Consider the following 20,542-nt stretch of genomic DNA (forward strand, 5'->3'; position numbering starts at 1 on the left):
TGTTGTTGTGTAATTACGTTGTAGCAGGTGGTATGTTGTAGTGTGTATGTGCAGTTCAGTTGAATAGTTCAACTGAACTGCACTACTAATAGCGACACACTGTAAGACTTCGCTCGCATTTGCTGGTGAAATGCACGAAGAATCTAACCACATTCTCTCCTAAACATAGCCTACACAAGGATGGAAGGAAGGAAATCGGCTGCATAGAATGCAAATGTTATCATGAAAAAATAATGAAAAAAATATTTCACCCAATGGACGCCCGCTGTACGCAAACAGCAAATCGCCGCGTTGTATTTCACAAACCCCCCTTAATTCACCCCGACCATCATTTAAATGGGCGGTCCAGAAGGACTGAAAATCACCCGGTGTTGTTTAGCGCTGAAATTGACAGTCCCCGTGTCTCGTATTCAGCACATTAGATAGCCATTTGACTATTACTACAGTTGAAAGAAATAGTCCGGCTTCACGTATTTAAGACAACTGGTGCAGCAAACATGGGGAAAGTTGAAGGAGGAATGAAATGCGTAAAATACCTTCTTTTTATATTCAACTTCATATTTTGGGTAAGTGTTTAAGTCTTAATTGTAATTCAGTTTAGAATAATAACTGGTGTGTTTGCTGTATTAAATAAAGGAGTGCCTAGTTTTCTTTAACCAAAACCCGGTTGTATGATGTAGCCTACCTCAGAGCAAGTGCATGTCGATGCTGACTGAGTGTTTTGTGTTGGCGATGAAGCTCAAGTGAAGGAATTGCTTGCAGGAAGCACCCTATGGTAATGTCCGTATCTACATGTTTATGCCGTGAAAGAGTCGGCGGTATTCCTCAGTCTATTTTAATCTCAGTGTGAGAATTGTGCTGATTCTGGAAAGGATGGCAGGAGGGGGGAGGAAGGTTGAGTCCGGGCTCGTCCAGCTCAAATCAGATTTTCCATTGAGGAAAATCCGCCCCTTTTTCCTACTTGAAGCGTGTTTTGAAAAGGAAAGGCAGCCTAGGCTATACGGGCAGCATGGAAAACCAACTAAGCACTTGGCTCGGCGCTTTATGGGTGTTTTACCCTCAAAGACCGGAATGAGAAATGTGGCAAGTGTAGACAAGGCCATTAGACATAAGAAATGCCCCAATTATTTTTAACAGAATTGGGAGTGGAATCTATGCAATTATTTATTTGTAGCCTACAGCATGTTGATTTACACAATGTGTTATATTATTTTAGGCCTATATTTCATATTCCAATAAACATTGGTGGCCTAAACATTTGTATTGCCTTAAGTAGGCCTATTAAGATTGTTCCAAACATAATCACTGTATCTCCATAGAATTATCCAGCATTTTCTCCATGGAATTGCTATTGCAAGTGCGAGGCTGATACTTAAAGGCAACTTGTGTTTTTGGTTGCTTTTCTCGGCCAAGCATGTTCTTACTTCCTGTGTGTTCCCTCCACCATGTTGCACCTGCGCCACAGAGACAATTGACCCTCCATAACCCTGTTGTCTGTCCCCTGTGACTTACCGTGACATCCAGCACTGCCAGGCTTATATGAGAGGCGTGTTACAGCTCAATCCTATGGGAGCACTGGGCTGGCTAGCAACCAGTCCTGTCGCCAGAGAGTGTAGGATGGGGAAGAGTCCCCAAATCTATAATACAGAGATGCTTTTTAAGGAATGAGAGCGTATATGGTATCAGAGCTGCTTCTCACAGTAATTAGCATTTTATCCAAGGATTTCCCCACAATTACCACTTCTATGGGTTCTGGGTCAGCCAGAGCCTGGGAACAAAATTAAGTGCAATTCCATTATACCTTATCAGGATGTACTTTTCTAGCTCATTTTGCAGTTGAAGAAATAAAGAAATCAGTACTATTAAGCAATTCTGTTGTAGTAAACAGTTTGTAAACAAAAACATGATGATTTAAAGGGCGGAGACCTTATCCAGTGTTGTAGGACATTTCTGCATGCGGTTCTCCTCTGATGGGGTGGTGGTGATGGTGGTGGATATGTAAGATGAAAGATAAGTGAAGTATGTGTGCAAGAGCAGTAAATGGCACTTCTAACACAAATGGTGACTTTTTGTCTCTTTCTCTCTCTCTCTCTCTCTCTCTCTCCCTCTCTCTTTTTCTCACACACACACACACACACACACACACACACACAAACACACTCCTGTCTCTTTGCCCTAATACCCCACTAACCTTTGCCATGCCTGCATCTTCACTTTCCTTCTTTGCTGGCTCCACCACCTGATCGACTGTAACACACTAGGCTCTTGCCTGGGTTGCCGTTTCAGTGTGTGGAGATGTGGAGAGGTGTAAACCCAGGCAGTATAAAGATTTTGTTCCACTCTATATGTTCCATATTTACCACATGCACATGCCATGTAGCTATTCACAGCAAGCTTATAGTTATGGAAAAGTCAGCATATCCTCTTCCTCTTTTGTGCAGGGTGTTGCCTACAGAGTTCGCTATAAAAAGAAAGTTTCTGTGTTGCTTTGTCTTGTTTATGTGTACTTTCCATTATAGCACCTGTGTTCTGAATTAAGTGTCGGGGGAAAGCCATTGTAAAGACAAAGACAAAAGAAAAGCTTTGATTTTGCATTGGCTGTATAGACTAGTTGTGGCAGCCAAATTCCCAGCAATCCAGAGTTGATGGTACTATAGTGAGACCCAGTGCTAAGATTGCAAGCACATTTTTTAGTCTTACTGCAGCTTGGCGCTGCACAGAGAGTGTGTGAAAGCAACAACTGACACACTCCGTCATCATTGGCATGTGGATAGCATAGCGAGAGTGTGGTAGTGTGTGTGTGTGTGTGCACATGCTTGAATTTCCCCTTGGGGATCAATAAATGATCTATCTATCTATCTATCTATCTATCTATCTATCTATCTATCTATCTATCTATCTATCTATGCAGGTTTGTGTGTCAGTGAACTGTAAGAGAGTGTGAAATGCAGCAGGGATAAAAAAACAAATAAACAAATAAAACAACTAACAAATAAAAGCAGGGATAAAAAAGGCTTTGCAAAAGATTGAAACGGGTGCTGTGTGTGTGTGTGCAGTGTGCACGTGTGCGTGCGGGTGTGTGGCAGTAAGCTAGCGCGAGAAACAGTTGGCATGATCCTGACCTAAATAGATGAGATAGCGGGAAAGAAAGAGAGCTGTTAGAGAGACTCGTTGTGATCACGTCCACTGTGACTGACTGCCAGGGCCATTCTCTAAAGCTGTCCCACAAAACTGCACAGACGTTTTTAATAAATTCCTGTGTAGTATTTCAATGGCACAGGGTTTTTTCTAGCAGAGTAGATTTGCCCCTGTCACCCACACTACGTGGTCGTAGAGAAAATATTTTTGTCGCTACGCCAACAACGGCACTCCCCTTAAGTAATCCCTCATCTGAATTGCTTGGGCACGTTACTGTCTGTGCCTTTGGTCGGTCATTCTAATGGACAGAGGCTGAGAGTGGAGTGGGGGAGGGGAGGTCCTAGGGGTGCTGTTGCTCTCAATCAGAGACAGTAGCAGCAGATTCTTCCGTGAGCTTGACCCTGAATGGCAGATTGATTCTGTATTCTCTGAATGGTTGATGGATGGTTGTATAGATTTGATAGATTTGATGTCTTCCCTCCTATGTAAGGCTGAAAACAATCAACTGTAAATGGTTGTTCATGATTGTATGACCAGAGTATTTACAGCAAATTATTTGAGTGTGTGTGTGTGTGTGTGTGTGTGTGCTTTTACTATGATGTTTAATTTAAAGCACACTAATCAGCCCTATAGAGTTTACATATCACACACTGAAAGGGTGCTCTACAAGGGGGAGGAGTTCAGCTGTTGATAAAAACACTGTTGTTTGCATATCATAATGAATTTGCATGCCCTCTCGATTTCAGCCAGTTCCCAATATAAACAAACTGGAGTGATATTTACATAGCAAGAAACAGGTCCTTTTCTGTAAAAACATGCAGTATTTCTGTACTGCAACCAAAGCAATGACAATTCATGTACCCTATCACTGGTGTCCCCAAAGTACTAGTGTGCAGTACTGTGGATTTAAATACAGCTCTGTAACTTACGGGACTTGGAAAGCCCATGGAAACATCTATGCTTTGGTGCCCATTGGAAAACCAGTCAGACCGTCAGTCTGCTGCACAGTGCACACGGTATGACCTTAGTTCTTTAGGGAAAACATGAGGTGTCGTGAAGACCTTTTTGTCTGTTCCAGCGCCTCGGGTGCACCTGTCACCACCCCATGGCCTCCACAGGCCTCGCTGGGTGTGTGCTGCAGACGACATTGCACATTCACCTGCTTGCCATGCACATATTTTGTTCACGCCGCTCCATTAGAGAGGCGAACTGAGCGCCTCATAAATCTTTAACGATATCGTCAGGCGTTGTCAGTGGACCAGTGGAAGGAACAATAGACAGGAAGCCATTAACTCCAGGACCCTTCGCTGGAAGTCCCTGGCCTGTGTCAAGACTTCTGGAGGAGGAGGTGGTGGTGCTGGAACCAGGCTTTGCTGCCAAGGAGACGGCCACTGAGCCAGAAAATACCCAGGATCACGCTGAGTCCGGCTCAGCCTCTGCCTCCCCACAAAATCTCCAATATTAACTATCTGACGTGTAGCATTAGTGGACCAGGAGCTTTGGATGTGTGTTTCGCTCACAGTTCAATGGAGAAAACAGAACTCTGTTAAAACTGTTTTCACATTTTTAGCCTGTCTAGACTATTGTGTGTGCAATTAATTATTCATAAATCATTGCATCTTAGGGATTCGTTTTTTAATGTCTTCTGCTTGGCCTGCAGTTTGAGTGTTTTTTTATTTCATTTAAGGAAACATCTGCACACAGAATTGACTGCAGTTTAAACAGGAGGCCTGAACAGCAGGTCTTTGTGAAGGGGATGCTTATGGATCTGATGAGATAGAAATGGTGGGAGGGTAGAGTAATTGTGTGTGCTGTGGTTGGGCTATCGGGAACCCCATGTATTTCCCATGGAGCATTAGGCAGGGCACAGTCAATGGCTGAGTGTCTTTGTGCCCCCCAGAGTGCCCCCCCCCCCCCCCCCCCAACTCTCCAAACTCACTAACAATGAGATGCACACACACACACCACCACCACCATCTATTTTCCCGCCCCTTGAACTGTCCCACAGACTCACTCTCACTCTTTCCCTCCCACCTTCCCTCCATTGCTCTCTCTCTCTCTCTCTTTCTCTCTCCTTCTACCTCTACATCTTTCCACTCACACATACAATAAAAACAAAGGCAATCAAAGGACCTAATCCCTCATGCTCCAGAATACCAGGGAATGTGGAACAATGTGGAAGAGCACAAAAGAAAAATGCTTTGGAACAATGAGGAACTGTGGGCTGCACTGATCCAAGTATTAGTCACGGAGCGAAACCCGTTCATTATGCGAAGCATTTTTCATTGCCCCTGACATAGCGACTCTAATCCATTTATCTCTTTTCTCCCCTGGAGATGTTTCTTTTTTCTGTTTGAAGTCACAAGCATATTTCTTCTTCTCTGTCAACATCTATCATAACAGGAATAAGTTGAACTTGACCCAAAAATCGGACAGATTTTTGTTATTATATACTGTATACATTGTTATGTAAATTCAAAAAGGTTGCTTTCTTACGTGGTTTACTCCTACAGTTTCACTCAGCTTGCATTGTGAGTTGACATGACTGCTGTTGATGTTCTCTCCTAGACCTCCTCTGCAGCTGCCAGACGCTATTTAACCTGCTCTCCCACGACAGGTCCCCTGCACTGATGGATAGTTTCCTTCAGTCCCTTGGTCAGCAGACAGTATGCAGATAGCCAATAGCCAACTGCACTGGTTCCTTTACCAATCCCCTAACCTGACTTTTCTCCATCTCTCAGGCGTCTAAATAAACTGTATGGTTTATACTGTTGAAAACCCAAACCAGCTTTTGTTAGGTCTGGCTTTCTTCTAGCCATCGGGAAAATTAGTTAGTCAGATGTCGGTGTGAGAGTGTGACGTCATTAGTTTTAACTGAAGTTACTCATAATGTTGTTTGGGGTGCCCACACATATAAAACTAATGCCTGCCCCCACCTCTGTGTCTCCCAATTAGTGCCATGAAATTTACGTGGAAATTCCCTTAGTAATACAGTCTGTTTAATAGCGCTATGAAAACCTGTCAATAAATTTAAAAGGGCGCAAGTATTTCCATACATGTAAGGAAAGAATTCTGAAAACCACACCAAGGTCTTCTTTGTCTAGAGAAGCATGCCACTGCCTCAATGTTCTGAAACTCCCATCATCATTTATGGAGGAGCGTGAAGTGTGTTGTATTTTGGACTTAACAAGCAATGTTTATTGTTTAATTTCTAAAGTTTAGAGCTTGGCTTGTTGGAACACAAGCTGTATGAGATGGCATTTGGTGTCCTGCATGTGTCTGTGTGTGTATGTGTTTTTGTTTTTAGCAGCAATAATGAGTTGGTGACCATGAATGCATGTCCATCATAGTCTATACAGTTGAGCATATACAGTATAGTATGCACGCACACAGACAGACATAAACTCTCTCTCACTCATACATAGAGACATGCATGCATTCACACACACACACACACACACGCACACACACACACACACACACACACACACAGCCAGCTATGTCAGTCATATATTCCCACTCATTGTCTCATTGTCAGACAGTGGCTCTTTTGTCTATGTTCTGAGGTACAGACTAGGTCATTGTTTTCGTGTGGTGAGGAGGAGGGACTCCGCTGGGGAGAGGGGGTGGATGGGAAGGGTCGCGGAGAAGTGGGATGAGGGTGGAGAGAGTCGAGGTTAAGGTGCTGGATGATGTGATCTATAGGCAGATGGGGAGAGGGAACCTCCAGTGTTAGTAGTGCAGTAGGCCTTGCAGGGCAGTGAAGTACACTCCACTCTGTGTACTGCATAAAAACACATTCTTCTATCAGATTCATTCATTTGTTTGATGCTTTTCATGTTTCCATTACCTTATCTGACATTAAGATGTTTTTAAGTGTGCATTAATGTACAGTATGAATTTGTTTTTCTTGTGAATTAAAATTAAAATGACCTTGGTCTTGTCAGCAACATGTTTTGTGCTACAAGAACACATGAAGGGGAGGGTTGTGTCAATTTGTTGTTAGTCTTGAAGCTGTGTTTGCCGGGTCAAGCCCACACTCTGACCCTGTTTGACCTGCAATACTGCTGCAGGATCCGACCCTGTGCCATGTTTTTGAAATGCAACAATGTCTCTTTCTCTAACATCCACTCTTAAGAGTTTTAGTGCAGAACTCACAGAAGCCTGATGGTGGATACTTATTCACCTCCATTATTCAAGATTTAAAATGTACATTACTATCCCACAATGTCAGAAATTTGGAGTGGGTTTCCTTACAGAAAACATTCCACATAAGTAGCAAATACATGACTGGGTAAGATAGCTAAGAACATACCTATCTAACACAATAATCAAAACACACAAAAAACAAACGCATGCAGTACGTGAAATGGGTAAAAACCTACAACGCTACAGACCAACACTAAACAGAGGCGCTAGAACTGGAAAATGGTGAAGAAGTAAAAATAATGCTCTTGGTTTTTTTTTATATCAAATCCACCCCCATTATGTCTGCTTCCATTCAAAATTGTAAATGAATATAGGAATGAAAGAGTCTATGAAAATTGCTGCTTCCTGAGGGCAGTGCCTTGTACTCAGAGTTTTTCCATCTGAAGCACCACAGTAATCAGCAATAATAGTATCAGTATGAGAATTCCTTTTATAAAAAAAAATCTCCTTTCACTTTTAAGTGTATATCATCTATAAACTGGAGCAGCATTAACTCCACATGTACTGTAGATCCACATACTCAGAGGTATGTAGCATGCTAGGTTGTGAACAAGTCAGCTCTTGTTGTGCCTGATTGTGAGTGATGTGAACTTATTGGTCACCTTGGTGAGACAGATGATTACTCAACAGATGATAAGTACTTTTTCCATTGCTGCATGCTAAATTTGTACAGTTTAACATTCTCAGCAAAAAGATTGCAGGTCTGTGTAAGCAGAAACGTGTATGTGTTTGGATATGGCTTATTGTCACAAAATGCTAATGCTTAGCATTTTTAGCAGGCCTTAAATCTCTTTAAAGAGCATTTCTCTTTAAATCCCTATTTTTAAAATACAATCCTGACCATCAACACTTCATTTCCATTTTAAAAAATGGCTTGGAAAGACACAAAGACTTCTGAAAATATATGGCTCTCAAGCTGAGCAGAGAAGGCCTATTTAAATGTTTTAAATTCTTTCCTAAAACCTTTTCATGTATCTCTGCATAGAACTCTGTGGCAGCCAGAGTAAAGGCTATTCATTCCTGCCACTGACAGAGTGGCAAGACTCCAGACCTAAACGGTTCAGTCAATGGAAAAATCAGATCCTTGAAATAGATTACAGGGTCAAACCCATACTGCATCTCATAATAAATTCGCATCAAAAATATATTATTTCATTTAAAATATCTTCCATTTATTTTTCCAATATTCTTTCTTTAAATATGTTTTCTAAATGTCTTTTTCTAGACAGTTTCACTAAGCTCGCATTTCTTCTTTCTGACATATTATCTAAACTGAACTAACATCAAAATAGCAAAAAGGTCATAGCAAAAGGTGTGCTTAAGTTCTAATCCAAACTGTTTTCTAAGAGCAGCTGTATGTTTGTGTTTGTTCCTGCAGATGATGGGCTCTCTGGTCCTGGCCGTGGGTCTGTGGCTGAGGCTGGACCCAGAGGTGATCTCACTGCTCAGTGATGATAGAGCCCCAGACACCTTCTTCATCGGTGAGTAGTGGAACAGAGCTACTGCCTTGGGCTTCTGATACAATTTCTTGTTGTGGTTTCATTGTCATTACAGTCATTCATATAACGTTTGTAAATGCATCGGTTTGTAGTTGTTTTTTTTTTGTTTTTTTCGAATGCATCCAAAAAATGTTCATGAGTTAAATAGATTAAATGTATTGTTCCAACTCGGTATAACTGCAATAAATGTGTTCCCTGTTAAAAAATAACTCTCGTGCAGTCACACCTAAATTTCCATGACCATATAGGCCACATGTCTCCCATTAAGCTGCATGAAAGTAGCTGTTTCTCTGCACAACAGAAGAGGAGAAGATTGAGGGGGGGGGGGGGGGGTATCAAGCAACAAGCAATCCTCAGAGCGACATAGGGTTTTTTTCTTCTGAGGGCCTGGATGGTGGAGTGGAAACCTTCCACTCATCGGCTCTGAGGCGTTCTGTGTGGGTTCCGTTCCGTCCTCTCAGGTTGCCATGGTGAAGCGCGCTACAGACGTGGCCCCGGCTTGCCTCCGGTGTCCGCATGCCGTTTAGAAAAACAGGAAGCTGGGGGGTCTGTGGATATAAATACAGGAGGTGTGTGTGTGTGGGGGGGGGGTTAAACCGCAAGCTCTTTCCCTGTGGCACAGAGATATAGGCAGGCCTGAAAGGGCAACCTGTGTGGCTCCTTGCCTACCCCCAGACCCCCCAGTCTAACTCAGCCCAGCCAAGCCCAGCCCAGCCTAACCCAGCCCAGCCCGAACCCAAGAGACAGATGGTACTCCAGGGAGCAGCAGACGCAGAGCACAGACGGTGTTATGATCACAAAAAAATGAACTGCAACTGCTGCAGCACTGGGAAAAGCAGGCAGTGAGTGACTAGAAAGACTATTTCCCCTTTGGTTTCCACCTCTCCTCTTTATCAAGTGTCAAAACTCAGATGTGAGAGTCTTTTTTTGCATCTCCTGATGTACAGCGGGGAAAAAAAGTATTGAACACGTCAACATTTTTTTCAGTAAGTATACTTCCAATGAGGCTATTTGCATGACATTTTCACCAGATATTACTATTAACTCAGATCATCCACCCATATAAAAAAAATCCAAACATTAAAGTCCATAGGTAGAGTTATGTGTAATAAAGTGAAATGACACAGGAAAAAAGTATTGAACACGCCTGCTAAAATTTCTTAAATACTTTGTGGAAAAGCCTTTATTCGTAACGACAGCTTCAAGGCATTTCCTGTATGACGAAAACTAATCAGTGACAGTATTCTGGTGTGATTTTGGCCCATTCTTTTAAACAGATAGTCCTTTAATATTGAAGATTCCAGGGGTCCCTCTTATGAATACTGATCTTTAGTTAACTTCCAAAACTGTTCAATTGGATTGAAGTCAGGGCCTTGATTTCCTTTCTCTGAAACCAATTGAGAGTTTCCTTTGCTGAATGGTTTGGATCATTGTCCTGCTGGAAGGTCTAGCCATGTCTCATCCTCATCATCCTGGTGGATGTAAAGATTCTCCCGGAATAAAATGACTCCATTTATTATTCCTTCAACTGTATGAAGTCTGCTAGTACCATGAGATGAAAAACAGCCCACACCATGATGCCACCGCCTCCAAACCTCATTGTTCGTATGGTATTTTTAGGGTGATGCACAGTGCCATTTCTCCTCCAAATATGGTGTGTAGTATGACATAAGAAAAGTTCAATTTTGCTCTCACCAGACCAGAATACATTCTCTCAGTATTTCATAGGATTGTCCAAATGTTGTGTAGCAAACTTTCAACGAGGTTTGACATGTTTTTCTTCAGCAATAGAGTCATGCGGGATGAGCGTGCATAGAGGCCATGGCGGTGGAGTGCATTACCTATGATTTTCTCTGTAACAATTGTACCTGCTGCCTCCAAGTCTTTCTGGAGCTTTCTCTGAGTGGTCCTTGGATCTTGGGCTACTCTTCTGACTATCCTTCTGACTTCCTGGTCAGAAATCTTGCAAGGAGATCCTGTGCATGGCCAGTTGATGATGTAGTGATGTTCCTTCCACTTGCAGACAATGGCTCCAATACTGCTTGCTGGATGATTCAGAAGTTTTGAAGTGCATCTGTAACCAGTTCCATTGATATGTTTTGCAACAATAAGGTTGCAAAGGTCTTGGGAGGGCTCTTTGCTTTTACCCATCATGAAATGTTTCTTGTGTGACACCTTGGTAACAAAAAACCTTTTTATAGCCCACCAGTATGTACTAACCCAGTTTATATCAATTTGCACAGATAGGAGGGATAATTTCTCTAAATACTTATAGATTCCAGTTTGTTCCTTGCCATTCCTTTGCCTTTGTGTACTGCTTTTTCTTAGCGTTTAATACTTTTTCCCATTCCACTTTTCTACTCATAACTCTACTTTTAGACATTAATGTTTGGATTTTTATATATGTGTGGATTACCTAAGTTAATACTAATGTCTGGTGAAAAGTTCATGCGAATAGCCTCACTGGAAGTATATAAAATGTTGACGTGTTCAATACTTATTTTCCCCGCTGTATTTAGCTTGGTGACATATAGGGTTGAGAGTTGATGTCATCCTAGACTGAGGGTGGAAAGAGCTGGGGGCTAAAGAAAGCAAGCTGTGAACACACTTTGATCTCTCAGGTATGCTGAGGAGACGTGTTGCTTTCATCCCTCAGCAGCTGGGCTGTAGTGTTGCACCCCAGAGTAGAGATTGCAGCAGGATGGGTTAAGCAAAAATGCCTTCAAATATAATTACGGTGATGGTGGTAGCCCTTGACACCATCCAATGTCAAAGTTAGATCTACAGCTGAGTGTTGAGAGAATGAGTGTTTTCGAGTTCAGATTATCTCACTCCATGACTCTGAAACTATTGCTTCACTGACCTGAGGCTGTTGCTCATGTTGGTTCATTCACTGAGCCAGTTTCTAAATCTTACTGTAACTGAAAGTGAATCGTGCTGGGTGAGGGGGTGTTCGACATTTCTACTGGATGAGGAATTGTGGAGTCTGCTCTGCACTCTACACTGCATCTGCACTCATCTCTACTGGATGGGGAAAGCGTAAAGCCTGTTATAAACTTGAGTCCACTCTGTGTCCGTGCTCATCTCAGCTGGACACAGAGCAGAGGCTTGTGCCCCCGTACATACAACTTTCACATATCTCACACTTCCTCCGCGTCTGTCAACACTTGAGGTTTGCAACATGGCACTGGATGCCAGAAATGTTGTGTCACCCATCCGCTTCAGTGGGCGAGGTGTTGATGCGTCTGCCTGAGTGTGGCCCTGCTGTCCTAGATATGCCACTAACCCTTTAGCCGGCCCCATTGGAATGCTGTTGTATGTATCCACTCAATCATTCAGATGTATTGCCATTCTTAGTTTGTTAGGATCAGGTTGGCCTCTTTGACCTTTTCAGGAACATGGTCTCTCAAGAAAACCTCAGTTAAATGCCATTTTTACTCTTAAGGTTGGGCTTTACAGAGAGAGAGACAGAGGAGAGAGAGAGAGAGAGGATGTGTGTGTGTGTGTGTGTATGTGTGTGTGTGTGTGTGTGTGTGTGTGTGTCTATGTGTGTGTTTATTCAGGACTGGTGAGGGGTAGGCATCTGACAGTCACTTCACCTACACATTACGGCAGCATGCTCAGACAAAACAACAGAGTCAAGGATCAACAGCAGAGTACCCTCTCCACTGTCACCACGGTGACCATGTAAATATTGTCTGTCTGTGGCTGGCAGGGTTACTGGTGCAGGGATGACACAAGATGGCCTCGCAAACCCCTCACATGTTTTGGTTTCTCAAGAGGTTTAGTCATCCAAGGAAAATATCAGTGTTTCTTTATGAAATCAGTCTGCAGATTGCTCGCAAGAATAGTCTCTTCAGTTTACTGAATGAAGGCCTTACGGACAAGCTGTAATTCTGTGGGCTTAAAACTAAACCACAATCTTAAGTTGTAATGTCTCTTTATTAAAAACAAAAAATTCTAATAATTCTGTGTGTATTAGGTAGTAATACCCATAAATAAATGAAGATCATCTCATTTCGGACACTGGAGCCCACTGTTGTGTAATGTCTATGACGTAAAGTTTTTTTTAAAGGGTCAGAGAAAGTTTGAGAGGCCTTGTTGCCCCCAGGGACATCTTTCTGTTTTTCAACAGGTAACAAGAGAAAATGCCTTGGAAATATCCATCTTTTCCTATGAAAAATTTGAATTGTTCTCTTCCAAACCAAACTCTTCAATCCACAAGCAACGGAGAGGCCAGATTTCTGTGCTTCAGCAGTCAAGGAAATTAGAGGTTGAAATGTATGTCCTTAGAGTTCACCATATTAGACATGTGTGGCCTATGCAATATATAAGTTTTTCTTTAATATCATGCTCAGTTGGTCTTTGTTCAGTAATTGAAATCATCATCAGCCATCCTGTGCTAAAAGCTGAAGCCATGGTGCAACATGCTCTGATTGCACTGCTAAGAGACTGATTAAATTCAAATTTGAATGCTCAAGTTCCTTCGACAGCATGGGGTATGGAGAGATCATAAAACCAGTTGATGTAGTCAGATACCCGTCGATGTAGTCAGATAGTGGAAGAAAACAAGCAGGTCACTGGGGGCCACTCCTTACCCCCCCCCCCCCCCACACACACACACACACACACCTCTCCAACCTCCCCTGCCTGACGCTGAGATGCCCCCACGGGGCCTGGTTTCCAGCCTCCGCTCCCTCATCTGGGGCGGGCAGAACAACAGTACCAGCACACCCCCCCGGTGGCTTCATTACACATGAGTAACAAGAGATGCTGCACCTCCCAGCCCCCAACCCTGCAACCCTGCCAACTCCCCTCTCAGCATATGCACTCACATAAACACACACACACACACACACACACACACACACACACACTTACACACGCTGACTCCCAGAAACAGACACATACAGCATCACCAATAAGCCTGCTCACTGAAGTAGCCAATGGGATTGGTTGAATCATTTGTGGTTGCCATGTGCATGTTGCCATGTTCTGGCAGCCTATGACCCCTCCCACCCCCCTCCGCGCCAGTACCCCACCCAGCTCCCCCAGAGGTAATGAAGAGGATAATGAGGAAATTGGGGACCAGGCTTTTTGACATCATCTCTTACACCGGTGTGACCTCGCCGCTCCCTGGCAGATGTTTCCATGTCCTATCCCATTTTCGTCTTTTGTCCCAATCCCACAGAGAGAAACCCGTGAGAACACACTGCCACCTGCTGGAGTTTCTATGTACTACAGAGTGAAGTCTCAGGTTGTCTTGTTGGCTCTATTGTTTTCTTCCAGGTGTGTACATCCTGATTGCTGCTGGAGGCCTGGTGATGCTTGTGGGCTTCTTTGGGTGCTGTGGGGCCGTCAGGGAATCCCAGTGCCTTCTGGGTCTGGTAAGTCAAAGCAATAGGATGGGAGCTAAACATTAATATTATAATATGCCTTAACTGAATCTGTGCGATTTATAAGTCATTCATTAGTAGTGCCAGTATGGTATATATTTTTTTATTTTGTCTTCAGTTTTTTGCTAGTCTCCTGATCATCTTTGGAGCTGAGGTGGCTGCAGGTGTGTTTGGATTCTTGAGCAAAGACAAGGTAAATGTGCAGCCTTTGCAGTGAAATAATCAGTATAATTACACCAGTAGGGATCATGTTGTTGCAAATAATTGTTAGCAATGCTTAAGCTGCACTTCCTTTCTTTGCAGATCATTGAGGACATTCAGAATTACTACACAATGTCCCTCAATGAAAACAACAACAGCACAATGAGTGACTACAGCAAAGTTGTGAGTTCTTCATTTTAGAAAGATTTGTTTCATGCTTTCTGTTTTTTATGAAGACCTCCTGCTGTGACTCACACAAGAGTCCCTCATCTTTTGTGGTGAGTGAGTTTGAAAAGTAAAAGTAGTAAAAAAGGATAAGGAGAATATGGGATCAGGGAAAGTTAGGACTTAATTCCAACAGCCAGCAGGGGGCCCTCAATGACCATAAAGACTCAAAATATTATCATTGGGTGGCAAAATATTATATTCTTTCAGAGAGCCCAAAATATCTTGAGGAAACACTTAGTTAATGAGTAGTGTGTCTCAATAGGGAATCTCAAGGGTGGATCTCCAGAGAGAGTTAATGCAGATACAGCACATACCGTTTCCTATCTGAAAACCCCACATATGACTATTTGAAAAAGCACTAAATAGCCTGATGCCACCTAGTGGTAAACAGTGTTCGTGAATTTGGAAAACAGTTGATTAAATTATTCCAGAGGGGTTTGTACAATAGTACAAATAGTGCTATCAAATTCAACAAAATTCAACAAAAATCCATTTTCCCACAAAATGGACCACATATTCTGAATAAACCAATGTATATTCTCGATAGAAAATCAAGGTTTGCTAAAATATTTTAATGAAATATGAACTAAATGAAAATGTATTCAGGTAATTCTAGGATACATTAGAATATGCTCTAGGACAGTGGTTCTCAAACTGGGGGTCGGGACCCTCAGGGGGTCGCCAACATTATGGGAGGGGTCGCACAATGATTTTTCTAAAAGTTTTTAGACAAACATGTTTAAGAACTGGAATATTCAGTAGCCCTAGACTTACAATTCACAGTGTTTCCGTAATGTTCCTCCATAGGTAGATGCTCGGTTTATGCAAATCTTTAGGCCTACCTGCGCCTCTTGCAATTAATAGCTCGAAGATGCTGTGTGAGCTTACCAGTGACAGAACACAATGCAGCCTTCTTTTGCCACAGGAGCGCCAGTTGCACACATTTTTTGCTTCTGCCACCAATGCCTCTCGCAACATTTTACAAAGTGAAACAAATTTTTGCCAGTTGGAGAGAAGGGGGTGATGAGACTTGGCCAATGTTTTTGGGGGAGTCGCCAGACAAGAAACTTTAAGAACCACTGCTCTAGGACACAGATAAATTATACCTTAGTCTAACTTGCTGAGAGCCTCATTGCGGTTCTTTTCTCAATCACCTGTCTCTTCCTCCCGTAGCTGGGCTGCTGTGGTACCCAGAGTTCCCCATGTTCAGACAGCACTGACGACACTAAGGTAAAAACATGCCCTGTTCGACAGACATAGACTACCTCTCTGCCATCTCTAACCAATCTCATGCATTGTAATATCTTACAATCTTTTGAACTTTCTTTGTTTTCTACTTCAGACCTGTGATGTGGCCATCAGTGAGTTTTTTAACAGTAAACTCTTCATTGTGGGATACGTTGGAATAGGAATCGCTGGTGTTATGGTAAGAAAGTCTCACTAGTAATCTCCCTCCATTTTTTCCCTAGAGGAAAGCATCCAAAGCTGACACTAGCCATGTTAAACTGCTTCTGCAAGCAAACCTAATACTTGTTTCAAAAGGATCTTGTTAATCACATTTACAACATTCTAGAAATTCCCTTTGACATAGGTCAAGCTTGAATTTGTTGCTGCCCCTCATGTCCATTAACGGTGTAACCCCTTGACCCCTACAGATTATCGGCATGATCTTCAGCATGGTTCTGTGCTGTGCCATACGGAACAGCAGAGAGGTGATCTAAGCCATGTGCACCACCACACACCACCCCACCCCAAAACCTCTGACTGTCCTGAACTTGTTGTATCATCACAAGAGCCTTGACATGAAACCCACCAGCATGAAAGATCCCCACTTGCCATCAGAGGATCATGTGCTGTCCTGTTTCTAAAATCTTAAGAATGAGACTAGTGCTTGCTTTAGATGGCTCAAAGCCACCAGCACCTTTTTATACAGTATACATAATTGGACTGGATTAGAGCATGGGACTCTTCTCTTGTGTGTTTGTTTTTTGTAATTTGTTTTTATATATTGTTGTTTTTGTTTTTTGTTATATTGCTGTAAAATTAACATATCTTATTTATGGACATTTGTTTTACATGAAAACACACCACTGACTCATCTTAGTCACTGAAAACGGCCACATATCTACACTTACAACAGGAGTCCATGAAGGACTGTGCTCACGTTTTATTCCCATCCTAGATCAACTATTTACTGTGCTACGCCATTCAAGTCAACTCAGAAATTCATTCTCGGCTATATCTGGAGCCCTCTCTTTGGCCTCAGATGTCAGTTTAAAAATATTATGTAATGTGAAACCATGAAGTATCTAAAGTCTCATGGAGAAATATGATTGGTTGAGAGGGTAGTGGTTCTTCTGAGCAGAGAGACATACCCAACTGTACATACTGATACACATGTAAAGAGATACAGTACATAGATGCTGTATGACTTCCCCTTACCAACACACACTTTGTGTACATAACATGGTTAAATCTCAAAAGCATACCATGTAAAATCCTCCAGCCTCAAGGCACTATAAGCGCTGTGTACAGTTGGACCCGACCCCCAACTTTTAACCTCCCCCCCCCCCCTGCCCCTTAGACTGGTCCCATAGAGGCCGTATGTGTGGTGAGTGACCCTTACTCTAGGTCACTGTGAACAGAGTGAACTCTCCCCATGAAACGATCATCAAACCCAATGTCACGTAATCGCTTCCGGCAAGCATAACATACAGTATAATCTTACGGTTGCGTAAGAGCAGATCATTTCACCCTGCTCTCTATATGGTAAATATAGTATGTGCTGAAGTATACATTAGACCCTGGGACTGCAGCCATGTCTTATTTCTTATCTACTATATAACTTAAGTTGCCCTGGTTACATATGCTGAAAACACTGTGCTAATGTATCTCTCTTCATGTGAGAGTCACAATTTGCCCAGATGTTGTGCTTCTGAGTCTACATATGATATGTAGCTGAATTAGCTTCAGGTTTATGATGCTCTGAGCAAAAGGGCACCTTGGTCTGTGCCTATTCATTGACTTAGCAACAGTCCCTGTCTCCAGTCCATCCACAAACCACCTTAACAAAAAAAGGAAAGAAAATATTTATATAGAACTGTTTGTACATTTCATTTTTTTATGTGACTGTTGCTCTTTTTGTTGCTTGCATGTGTAGCTAGCAGATCAGTAATGTGCTGTGTGATAGTTGCAGCTTAAGGCCAGTGTAAAGTAGTGTTTGATAATAATACTCAAAGGACACTACGTCCATTTTAAAATGTGCCTTTCATTTTTAATAAGTTGTCCTTCTTGGCGTTGAATTACTCAACTTTGTTCATTCACATTTCATATTGGTTAGTGAGAAAGGCCATCTGGGGCTGTGGGAACATGAAGTAACAGCCAACAGGTCGCACAGTGAGTGAGATGAAGCCAGTGAGCATTATATTGCGTCCACCTAGGTGCTGTTTTGCATTAGATCATGGCTAATAATGTGTTTGCTCATACGTGTCTTTGATAGGACTGCTTAGAGTCTGTAGGATAAGTTGTGCTGAAGTAGCAACCATCTCCAGTCATGAAGTAATTATCATGATAATTTGTGTACATGATGTTTTTGTACAGTACATGATAGACATGAACTGATTTCCTAGGAGTTTTTTTTACAGTGCTTTCATAGTATAAACTAGAAAGCTAGTTGACTGGAGATTTTGTTAAAAAGGGAAAATAGTGTATCTTTAAACTTGTGTTCATGCAAGTGGACCAGACAATTTCCCTTGAGTTTGTTGATTTCTTTACACTGTGTTTGCAAGAACATAAATGAAGAGATTTTTTGTACTGTAAAATTTAAGCTGTTGTAGGTATTTTTTGTTACATCTTTTTATGTGTTAATTTATTTGATGAGTTCAAATGTCAATTACGCTTCTCAGGAAGATCAATGTACAAAAACCAATAAAGATTTTGGAAGTTTTGATTGTTGTGTGGTTGCATTCTTACAGTTAAATACAGAAAAAAAGCTAAGGTTCCAAAAATATTTACTAATATATACTATTAAACTGCTGATACACAAGACAACTGTTTCAGTAATGTTGCTGGGCAGTGTTCCTGAGTATTGTTGTTCTGGCACATTCCTATGATATCGGGCAACATTTTGTTGTGAGGACTACATCAGTAGGAAAATGATCATGATCATCCAATCAGAACACGTGGAACCAGTTATGTGGTTGCCCAGCCACATTTGCCCCATGTATCGCACCATCAACGTCATTCCAAGGAAAAAAATTATAGTGACACAGCTAAAATGTCAAATAAAGAGACATACTGTACAGTAGATGAAACTCAAACAAGCTTCTTATGGAAGCTTCCTGTGTACATCATGTGTGTGTGCAATGCTGTTGTAAGATGGAATCTGATACATTGAGATTGTGACAAACACAATCAGTATATGGGTTTAATTACTTTGGTTTTTATTATAACATGGCTTTGAATTTGTGAGCACATTGAATAACTCAGTATGTGTGTGACAGTGTCTAAACATTTCTGTGAGTAGAACGTGTGTGACACTACTGGCATATGAATGTTAAAATAGCAACTGGCATCAGTACCTATGAGGGTCTCCTTTCTTGTATGACAGACAGGGTAGGCACTGATCTCAAACCTCAAGCTAAAAGTGTCCATTTTCACGAAAGGAATGCCAGTCAACTGAATCACTGATACACCCGCTAGTCTAATTTTAACACCATGGTCTAATGTATCAGGAAATTCTTTTAAGTCACGATCCTAGGGCTAAGGTCAGGTACAGTAGCACACTGATTCCTGATGATATGACTTTTTAACACATTCATAAATTAGACAGACTATTCGGCAAAAGTTAAGTCATACTGGAGAATACATCCATTTTCAGGGTTTGAGGTGTATGTCAGGAGGATTGAGATGGTAGCATACTTGGGGATCACCCCCTCAGCTCAAGCATGTGGTGTGAGGCTCATCTTTCCCTGTGTGGGAGTGTAGGAGCAAGCTGAAAAAGCTGGTGAGGCAGGAAAGAGCATTAGTGAAAGCTGCCGGGGTGTAACCTTTCAGGCCCAGTGCATCGTGGGCACTTTTCTCTGTCACACATCCACCATCCGCCCAACATGCATTTAAGCATTAAAAGGTCTACACCTTCTTAGACATCCAGCAATAATAGTAAACCAGTTTTACACAACAATATAGTTTCTTTATTCTGTCTAATTCATTTTCTTTTCACAATCACAGCTGAAGTCAGGGGTAGTGGGGGTTCTGTCGTGTAGCCTACCTGACGTGATCAGACAAAGTGCACATAATATTTTCCATCATGCGATAAACTGTGTCTTTTGTGCATCTTTGATTTTACAGTATCCACAGTGACAGACGGAAAAGTGAATTAAAGGTGCGGGAATGTTGGAAAATTAACATTCTAAAGAATATCTGGGTTAATTTAATTCAACATGGAATTTTAGCTAAATCGATTGTTGCAGAATGGAATCTTTTGCTATGGTCAAAAACTCACACCTTAGGGTTAGAGCCATATCTATGGTGGTCAGAGAAAAACAAATAGCCACTCTATACGGCTCTACTTAGGGATAAGATCATTTCTCACAAGTATAGTCTGTAAAAAATGTATAGTAATTATTTGTCCTCATAACTGTTGACTGGGGGTGGGGTGTGTATTGCACTGACAACAAAAAGAAACTCAGGATGTATCTCATGAGAAGTCTATGCAGGGGCACTGCTAGATAATTTGGGCCCTATGACAGACAATAATTGTGGGCCCCCCGATAATATTATTGGGGGGGCTCTCTGGGGGCCCCCTGTCAGTGCTGGGCCCTTAGCCCTTAGCCCTTAGCTGGGCCCTTAACCAACACCCCCCACACCACC

General features: G+C 42.1%; 1 protein-coding gene across 1 annotated transcript; it reads left to right on the top strand.

The window, feature by feature from the left end:
- The first annotated feature begins 382 nt into the window (after positions 1-382).
- Positions 383-18,617, top strand: tspan2b (tetraspanin 2b). The gene is made up of 8 exons (XM_076276541.1): positions 383-566; positions 8,726-8,828; positions 14,136-14,233; positions 14,361-14,435; positions 14,546-14,626; positions 15,845-15,901; positions 16,014-16,097; positions 16,327-18,617. The coding sequence occupies exons 1-8, from the start codon at positions 498-500 to the stop codon at positions 16,390-16,392; spliced, it is 633 nt and encodes a 210-aa protein (XP_076132656.1). The 5' UTR covers positions 383-497; the 3' UTR covers positions 16,393-18,617.
- Positions 18,618-20,542: the final 1,925 nt, after the last annotated feature.

The sequence above is a fragment of the Alosa pseudoharengus genome, unplaced genomic scaffold (assembly GCF_046254945.1).
Source record: "Alosa pseudoharengus isolate Yale_2024_CS ecotype anadromous, Long Island Sound unplaced genomic scaffold, YU_APseudo_1.1 YU_APseudo_1.1_scf_9, whole genome shotgun sequence".
Lineage (NCBI taxonomy): Eukaryota > Metazoa > Chordata > Actinopteri > Clupeiformes > Clupeidae > Alosa > Alosa pseudoharengus.

Coding starts and splice junctions, on each gene's coding strand:
- tspan2b (XM_076276541.1), top strand. CDS start 498: ATGGGGAAAGTTGAAGGAGGAATGAAATGCGTAAAATACCTTCTTTTT. Junction 14,436..14,545: donor GATTCTTGAGCAAAGACAAG/GTAAATGTGCAG, acceptor CTTTCTTTGCAG/ATCATTGAGGACATTCAGAA. Junction 15,902..16,013: donor ACAGCACTGACGACACTAAG/GTAAAAACATGC, acceptor TTTCTACTTCAG/ACCTGTGATGTGGCCATCAG.